Below are 9,727 nucleotides of genomic sequence, written 5' to 3'. Positions count from 1 at the left end.
AGTAGTCAATCAAGTACTACATAATTACCCTAATTGGATTAGGGTTTTGATTATATTTTTTTGAAGAAATTTGACGTGGAAGACTAAGATTTTCTTGAGTGAATAAATCCTAATAATTAACAGATTCATATTATATAATATATATTATATACTATATATTATATATTGCAAATAGTGCATCTTATAAACCTGCAGGTTAATAGTCGAAAGTGTCAATATAAATTTATGCGGAGTATATTTCAATATCAGTATTAATGCTAGCTTTCTAATGGTAAATTGTTTCTGTTGCTGGGAAATAAGACATTAAAATTCATCGGAAGAGTTGAAGCAAATGCTTTCTCAATTTTATTCTTATTACATAGCTCAATATGATGACATGCAATAAATTCTAAATGTAATATTATTGATGGTATAATTACAACTATATATTCAGATTATAAAAATTCAGTTGTCTTAAAGTTGATCTATTATTTACCAATGTGTACTCTCCATTTGAGCCCACTACCAAGATAATTAAGGTTTGAAGATTGCTGGTAATTTATTTAAGAATATAGGTAATAATTTTTAAGGCAATAATGAATAAATCTACAATTTGTCTTGCTTGCGATGCATTGGAGTAAACTATACTTTTGGATGTATACGTAATACTCCCTTCTTGGCCATTTCATATGACTCAATTTGAATCCTCATGTCAAGAGAAGTTTGGAATTTCTCCATATCCTCTTTCACCCATAAATTTCTTTGGGAGTAATGTAAGTGATTGTTTGTAATTTTGTAAATTTCATCCAGTAAACAAATAGCTTATATGAATAACTAAAGCATGTAAGATTGAAATGATAACTTACTTATTAAAATAATATAGAATAGAATTAATATAAAATAACAACAAAATTTTACAAAGAACATCATGATGTAATGATATTTTATCATATAGTGATAATTTTTATGTTTTAATTTCAAACATAATAGTACTTATAATATTTGGTCTTTTTTTAAACCCTATAGTCTAGGGAAGAATTGCTCAAGAAGTTTGAAGAAAATATGTTCTTTAATGGATTTAGAGAACCTTTTTGTAGTGGACATAACTGCGTAAGTAGTACTTACTATATTTTTTTAATCAATTATTACAACATATAATGAGTAAAATGTATATTTATATTTATAATTTTTAATTTTAAAGAAAATTATAATATTATATATTTATTTAAATAATTAATGAATGGTTTTAATATAATTTTCATCTAAACAATAATAAATCATAATATATTTTATATTATTATGATTGGGACTTGATGCCAATAAATGGCAATGATTTGGAATGGTTAAAGGAATAAAAAATGAAGATTGGAAGATTTTTCAACAATGGAACACTCATTTTCATCATATCAACAAGGAATCTAAAACTCACATTCCATCCCGTGATTTTTTTTTTTTTTTTTTTTTTGTTTATTTCCTGTTATTAGAGCTCATTGACTTTTATACTTGTATATGTAGCCATGTTAGTTAACTTTTATACTTGGAAGACTAACATTAAGACTATCATTTCCTATAGTTGACTTTGTTGACCTACCTGGTTAGTTGAGTTTTATTTATAAATGACTTAGTGTTGTAGCTTTGAAAGTAGGCATTGTTGAGTGCCAGTTGTATCACCCAATTTGTTTTCATGTTCGCCTCTTTTTTTTATCTATTGTATTGGTTTGGTTGGTGTTGAATCCCGTTTTTCCTAACGTTTGTCTCCCATAATATCTTCCTTAGTTTAATTTAGTTATCAAGTAGTTGATTAATCAGGTTGTTGCAACTATAATTCAATTGTCAAGTAGTTAATTTAATTTTTTTTTGTAGTATTTCAATTTGATATTGATAGCGAATTACTAGTGGTAGATTGTTTCTTTTGGCAGGATATAAGGCATTTGACTTCTTCGGAGGAGTTGAAGTAAATAGTTTTTAACTGATGGAAAGAAGAGGGCGATCACTTGCCTAGGGATAAAAGGCCGAAACTTTTTTGTATAAGTGAAAATTAAGGTGAATAAAAATTTTAAGATGTAGAAGACATTTTTTTTTTATACAAAAAAGAAGACATTATTTTATTGGCTACTTATACTTGGAAGATCATATCAAATATTCTCTTTGATATCAAGAATTCTCCTTGATATTATCTCATTTATTATGGTTGTGGTATAATCCCTTGATTAGAAACTTGTAATATATTTGACTAGCATTTATCAGACCTGATTAATGCCGAGCCGAGGCATATATAATTTGTCCATATCTCGGGCCAGCCCAGGCCTAGCTTCAGGCCAAAAAAAACTATGTCCAAACCTGTCCAAAATGGCCGGCCCGTGCGGGCTTTTTGGGCCAAAAAAACTGCCCAAAGCCCACACAAATTCGGGCTGGGCCAGTTGGCCGGATCAGTTAAGATCAGCTCTAGCATTTATGCATATACTACCTCCGTTTCATATTATTTGCAACGATTAGACATTTTTCCTCTCTACTTTATGTCAAATCGTTGTAAATAATTTGAAACGGAGATAGTATATATTTGAATGCCTAAACATTTCCTCTGTTTGTTTCTTATAGTTACAACACACTTTTTGCCACAATATAGTCGATATTTGAGGAAGGGATTAGAGAAAGCAAATGCACGAATTATTCTAAAGTAAATATAATATAAAAAATAAAAAAAAAAAATTCAATAAGAAAACATTGTTGAAGTTTTATGGTTTAAGTTTTTTAGATTAACCCGTAAGGCCGTGATAACATAGCATATTTAACAAATGCGTTATACACCTCCATTAACAACTCAAAAATTTTGTATTACTCCCATCAAAAACAAATTCCTAACTCTGCTTCTTAAGTAATATATGAGGTAGCCTGTCCGAAATTTCAAGCAAAACAGTACAGGAAGCTCTGAAATCATGTATAGTTCACAGTACAAGAACCATTCTTTCTGGATGGTCAGGACCCTCTGCATTGCTATGCAAAGCAGTGAAAGGAGATGGAGCACATCGCGAGACCCCTGCTTCTGAGCCCAATTTTACCGTCACATTCCTGTGCGCATTCACTACCATACGTCCATCCACAAGACCTCAACCTCATCTTCAGCATCTGACTGAAAGCTAATAGTGAGACTCCCAGTCGACAAGCTTTATCATGTTTGATGCCAGTTGTTCAACAAATACTTGCATAGAACTTGGAAGATGTTTTGAATGCAGCAAAGTCGTCAATGACTTCCACAGATCTGCCCTGTGCTTCAGCCTCTTTTAAGTCTGTGTCGCAACCCCAAACTCGGATAGCAAGCCTCCGGCACTTTGGGGATTCCTTCCGGAAATATTTACTAAACCAGTCAATTAAGTCACTTCTATTAATATTCCTCACGATTTCTGCCACCTTTTCTGAAAAATCGAACATGTACCTGAAGATCGACCATTTTGCATGTCAAATAATCGTTAAAAAAGTGAATACAGAGTGCTGTAAACTGTGAAAGGAAAATAAATCTTAAAGCATTCGCTCCCATAGCTCAGAGCATGTTCAAGGTATGAGTACCACTGCCCCGTTACACGATGAAAACATCTACAAATATCAGCATAAATGTGAAATGGCATACCTCTTATCTACAATTTGATTCCATAACCGGCTAGTCTCACATGACAATGATGAATCTTTCTCTAGTAATTTTGCAATTAACCCGCTTTTATAGCTCTCAAAGGATCCATCATCAAGTCCTTCCTGCAACACAACCAAGGCAACCGAAAATAATGATATTAGAATAACAGAATGCCCAGATAATCATTATTACAATTCAGTGAGTTGCCATGTTGAGCTAAATTCTCAATGCAGAAACATTTCAGCACAGTTACAGATAATCCAAGCGGTTTAATTCATATGTTTAAAGAAAACGTCAAACCTAAGCATGCTTTAAACATATGAATTAAACCGCTTGGATTATCTGTAACTGTGTCATCCAAGCGGTTTACCTGTAATTGTTTAATTCATATGTTTAAAGAAAACGTCATCCAAGCGGTTTACCTAAAATGAAACCTGATCAGTTTTTTCACAAATATTTAGGGTCTTCAACAATTTTTTTGACCCAAAAATAGACTAAATTTGGTTTGACACAAAAGTGAATCAAAAACCACCCTCTACCAAGCTCGTTATAACCTGACCAACCACCTTTAAATGTTTATGTAATGACTGTATGCCAGGCATAGGGACACTGGTGTTAAAGGTAAGTCAGGCTAGTTGATAATTTTAATAACAACTTCATCAGAAAATCAATTACCATTCCGAAACAGAAATAGGTCGAGCATATGGTTTAGAGGAAAGATCTATATATATATGTGAGAAAAAAAAAAAAAAAAAAAAAAAAAAAAAAAAAAAAAAAAAAAAAAAGAAGAAGAAGAGTAGCACAAGTCAGGCCAGTTTCGAAGCTCTAACTTTGTCATCTACAGAACAATATAAGCTTCAAAATAAAGACTGGGCTGGATGAATCCACCAAGCTGCAACAGAGAGAGCTTGTATAGAATTATAACTGCCCTCCATTAAATTTTGAACAATCTTTCTTCAATGTTGATGATAAAAAACACTTGTTCTTTCAAACAATTTAACAATTTTCTAACCAAACACTATAATACAGATGCGAAGGAAGAATAGAGCAGGCAGATGAATGACGAAAAATCAAAGCAGCAAAACAGGGGGAAAGGGAAATGCAGGGTGACTTCTGGGATAAGGTCAAGGGTATGCAGTATATATATATATATAATACTTATACATTATTAGACTACTAGAGAGAGACTTCTGATGTAAGCGAATTGAGCTAAGTCCTAAAACCCAAATTTTGCAAAATATTATGTCCTAGTTCTGCTATAACTTCCTATCTCATTGGCAATCTACAGATTTTGTCATGGCATAAACATAGCTGAGAAGCCTGAAAAAGCTTTCTTACCAGCATGTCCTTCACGCCATCGATGAAGTTATCAATCCTTCCTAGCAAATATAAGGGGTTATACTCGGAAGATTGAATGCAGAAGCAAAAACCAAAGACACGGTATGTAGTACGTGGGCTGCACTCAACAACATAACCAAGCTGCTCCTTTGTCCTATATCCCAATCAAAACAAGGCAAATAAAAGGAGAAGTCAAATGACATGACATAGACGGTAACAACAACTAAACCAAGCCAGGAATGCACCTCAAAGCAGATATACTAGGACAATAAATACTTGCAGAAATGCCTAATATCACTTAAGCATGATAACCTACCTTAGCTGATTAAAAAATGGCTCTTGCACAATCTCATCAAACAAATCAGAGAAGCCTTTCTGCTTAAGTGAATCCACAGCCTTTTCTGGCTCAATTTGGTAATAAAGCTGCAGCACATACCCACAAGATAGCATGAGAAAGCCCACAATATATATATTTTATATATATAGACACTAATAAGTACTGCCAAGTCTAACATACCTCAATCACAGAGTTTACTTCCAGCTTATTTTTTACGCGGACATCTCTAGCAAGGTTTGCTGCAGAAGGAAGACACAAAACTTGTTCTTTATGCCTCATCTCCACAGGAATTGCGGGTACCGAAAAGTAGCTTTTAATTATCTTTGACACATTGATGGCTTCTTCTTCTAGTAAATTACCATGACAGAGACCCTCAAAATATAACTGCAGAAAATATAATAATGGCCAGGTGGCCAAATTAGTACTCCCATAGGACCCAAACTTAAAGGTTAAAGAATGTTGCTTCTAATGCAAAAATTGTCTGCAAATTTCAGATCCTAAACCTGAAAGATCATAAGGTTATGTTTACTTCACCTTATTTTTCACTTATTTCAAATTAGATAAGGAAAAAAAAAGTTCCGACCGGACTTAAGAAAAAATAAGTATTGACATATTTTATCATTTTATGTGTGGTTTTTTTTATTATCTATTAAGGTTGAGGGCATGCACAAGCATTTCAGATAACCAATTTGGTTTTATGCCTGGGAGATCTACTATGGAGGCAATCCATTTGATAAGACAAATGATGGAGTTTTATAGGGTAAAGAAGAAAGATCTTCATATGGTCTTTATTGATTTAGAGAAGGCATATGACAAGGTGCCAAGAGAGATACTTTGGTGGGCAATGTTGAAGAAAGGTATCCCACGAAGGTATGTAGACCTAGTTAAGGATATGTATCGGGATGTGTCAACAAATGTGAGGACATGCGGAGGGTTGACAAAAGATTTCCCTATTACAATCGGATTGCATCAAGGGTCTGCATTAAGCCCTTTTCTTTTTGCAACGGTTCTAGACGAATTAACTAGACCAATTCAAGATGAGGTTCCATGGTGTATGCTGTTCGCAGATGATATCGTTTTGGTGGATGAGACTAAGGATGGGGTTAATGTCAAGTTGGAGCAATGGAGGCAAAGGTTGGAATCTAGAGGGTTTAAGCTAAGTCGGAGTAAGACTGAATATTTGGTATGTCGTTTTGGCACTCAGAGGGGGACAAGCAATGAAGTGGTGAGTTTGGATGGAAAGGATTTGACCATGAGTGAATGTTTTAAGTACCTAGGGTCGATCATCCAGAAGAATGGTGACATTGATCAAGACGTGACCCACAGGATTAAGTCAGGGTGGCTTAAATGGAGAGCGGCCACGGGAGTGCTATGCGACCGCAGCATTCCCTTAAAGTTGAAGGGAAAATTCTACAGGACTGCCATAAGACCAGTGTTGCTCTATGGTACAGAATGTTGGGCTTCTAAGAAAGAGCATATTAAAAAGATGGAGGTTACGGAAATGCGCATGTTAAGGTGGATGTGTGGAAACACTTTAAGAGATAGAATCAGAAATGAGGTTATTCGCAAGAAAGTAGGTGTGGCGGGCATTGTAGATAAATTAAGGGAAAATCGTCTGCGTTGGTTTGGACATGTAAGACGGAGACCCGAGGGTGCACCGGTGCGAAGAGTGGAAGAGTGGGACCATGGAGGGATTAAACGAGGAAGAGGGAGACCAAAGATGACTTGGTTGGAAGGAGTGAGGAAGGATATGAAGTGCATGGATTTACGTGAGGATGAAGTTTTGGATCGTAAGGGATGGAGGAGAAAGATTTATGTTGATGACTACACGGAATAATCAAATTTGGTTCATGTTAGCCGACCCCACTTTTGGGATTAAGGCTTTGATTGATTGATTGATTGATTGATATTAATAAAAATTACATATTAATATAATACATATTATTACAAATCTAACCAGACCCCACTTGATATAAATTCTCCTTAAAGATTAGCGGACATATAAGGTTAAAGTTGAGTCAAATCAGAGAGTCACATCATATTAGAAAAAATAAGTTCAGATCAGAAAAGACAAGTTCTAATAAGCAAAAATAAGGTAAACCAAACAAGCTCATATCTATGAAAATATCACAAGTATCTACAGATAAAAAATACTGCAATGCAAATACAAGTACACAAAAATAGTTTTAGCCTTTCATTAGATTCATATGCATAAACTACAAAACTTTCTTTCCTGGTCTTACAAACTGTCTAGAGTTTGAAATTGGGATGTATGTCAAAAAAAATATTGCTTATTTGTCATATTAGTTCACCACCTCTTATGTCCTTTGTAAATTTCTCTTTGGTATGAGCTAGTTTTAGTTTCAAGCCACATAAAAAGCTTTGGAGAAAAGAGAGCAGAAGTCTTGAATGGTCTATTCTGTGATTGGTTCATGGAAGCAATCAAAGCACTGGATCTTTCACCAAAAAGCTTCTGAATGAATACATATTTAGGGGACAGCTGTGCAGCAGGCTGCAGTTCACAATACTTATTTTATTTTATTCTTCAAATTTCATAGATCTAAATCAACCATAATAGATTAATAGTACAAGAGATTTAGAGAATGATAGTCCATGCTTTAAGTCCTCTAATCCTCCTTTTGTACATGAACAACAGTCTGACAGCCCTCCCTATCAATGTCTTACCAGTATCTTTTCTACCTAAATTAATACTTTTCGTGCCTTGTAACAGAAGATAACAGATTTTCTTTTGATTCAGGAAATAAAGGGTTATAGAAAAATAAACTTTTTTTGCAATTTACCCCTTCACTTTTCCTCTAGTACCACTCTATGCAATATTTAGTGCCTAAAGTATTTTAGTCGTGAACCTTATTTTTCATCTCAGTACACGTTCAATTTTGCACAACTTTAGACATAAACATCTTGTTATATAAATTGGAGGGCAATAAAAATAAAATAATTACCAGACATTCACAATTTCATACCTGAGAAAGAAGCTCTGGAATGAAAGCCTGCAACTCAGCAAGGGACAAATCAGCTAAGCACTGTAGCTTCTCATCCACCTCCCAAAAAGTTTTGCATAGGATTTGCAATCTCAGATATGATGCATGATTTAAAGGCTTCATATTTGTGTTCCTCAAATTCCTCGCCATGTTCTCTTTAATGACCTACAAATTCCACGAATACATCGTAATCATTGTAATTAATTAAGTACTAATATGCAAGCTCCCAATTCAGTCCAAAAAGAGCACTTTCAATCTGCATTGACTTTTTCTCTTTTCTTTATTCAGGGAGAAGTGTAACTGTGCAAGGGTAAATGAACCAGAAATCTCACCTTAAATCGATCCTCTTTCGGTGAAAAAGTTTTTGCTACAGCCAATATCTTTGAAAGTAAAAGCGGAACTTTTTCACTGAAACCGTAAAGCTTTAGCTCAAGTTGATCGCCATAAACAGATATGGAAGTTTCTAATTTGGCTATGCTAGCCTACACACAAAGAAATTGTGTTTGTTTTAAATACGGATGGACTGAAATCATAATTCTCAACAAGTCAAGAAAGCATCAAGTAAAGAGTTAAAACCCTGCCATCAACAAAAATAAATGACATTAAGCATTAAGTCTCAAAAAATCAGATCAGAAGTATACATTTAGCTTATTAATGCACAGCACCCTTTAACAAAAACCAGTTATCTAGATTGAGCCCAAGGCCCAATCCATTTACCACCTCAATTTCCATAAGATAGGAGAGAATTGAACTCCAGAGCTGAGCACAGGAAGACTTCTGAGGAAATATGGCAATCATAACATTGAGCTATAAGTTCATTTGGTTAACCAAATCATAATCATTGAATATCTAACAAGAAAATACATGAAAATTTGTGGAAAGCTGATTTTGAGCACCTTGTCATTAAACAGCCTGAGCATAGATTAACACAGCCAGGAGTCATCCATATCTGAGCAACATCTGCATGTATATTGGATAAAAGATACCCAATGACTAGGTGCATCTAAAGATGTCCCCTAGCTCAAACCAAGCTTGGTGGGGCTTGCGGCCTAGATTGATTAAAAATACCAAATACATTATGACTCCAGAATTTTCACATTATTTAGAGCACGAACGCTATCGATTCTCTATGGCAATAATTTCTACTACCTTGCACTTTCTCTCCCAAAAAACTTCAAACTCTTCACTTCCTTCAGCATAAAAGGTAAAACAATCTTGAACAACCATAAGGGGCAGTTCACACCCTTTACAGTGTGCAACTTATCTGTCTGCCTATAAGCCTCATCCACCAGTGTCGTACTAGTATCTGATCACCTCAAGGTAATATCTCTCAATATTTTCTTTATCTAATTTCTACATTCGCACTTGAAATCTTCATAATATCTGCCCACATCGAGGACAGAGTAGGGTATGCTGGAATTTTGGAAAGCTTACCAAGGCAAAGTT

The 9,727-nt window shown here is 34.5% G+C and overlaps 1 protein-coding gene across 2 annotated transcripts in view; it reads right to left on the bottom strand.

Moving 5' to 3' along the window:
• Positions 1 to 2,638: 2,638 nt before the first annotated feature.
• Positions 2,639 to 9,727, bottom strand: part of LOC145569955 (nardilysin-like) — a 28,351-nt gene continuing 21,262 nt past the window's right edge. Inside the window, exons 13-19 of one of the 2 annotated variants that reach the window (XM_081628926.1) lie at positions 8,614 to 8,763; positions 8,264 to 8,446; positions 5,460 to 5,663; positions 5,259 to 5,365; positions 4,943 to 5,096; positions 3,605 to 3,726; positions 2,639 to 3,412 (exon numbers count right to left, since the gene is read on the bottom strand). In XM_081628926.1, the coding sequence (XP_081485052.1) occupies positions 3,169 to 3,412; positions 3,605 to 3,726; positions 4,943 to 5,096; positions 5,259 to 5,365; positions 5,460 to 5,663; positions 8,264 to 8,446; positions 8,614 to 8,763 (1,164 nt within the window). In that variant the 3' untranslated portion in view covers positions 2,639 to 3,168. Of the gene's footprint in view, positions 3,413 to 3,604; positions 3,727 to 3,974; positions 4,027 to 4,942; positions 5,097 to 5,258; positions 5,366 to 5,459; positions 5,664 to 8,263; positions 8,447 to 8,613; positions 8,764 to 9,727 lie in introns of those variants that run through there. The other variant, XM_081628927.1, reaches the window with a different exon arrangement.

The sequence above is a fragment of the Chenopodium album genome, chromosome 12 (genome assembly GCF_948465745.1).
Source record: "Chenopodium album chromosome 12, dcCheAlbu1.1, whole genome shotgun sequence".
Lineage (NCBI taxonomy): Eukaryota > Viridiplantae > Streptophyta > Magnoliopsida > Caryophyllales > Amaranthaceae > Chenopodium > Chenopodium album.
The sequence above is the reverse complement of the archived record's forward strand: the minus strand, read 5'-3'. Positions and strand labels throughout refer to the sequence as shown.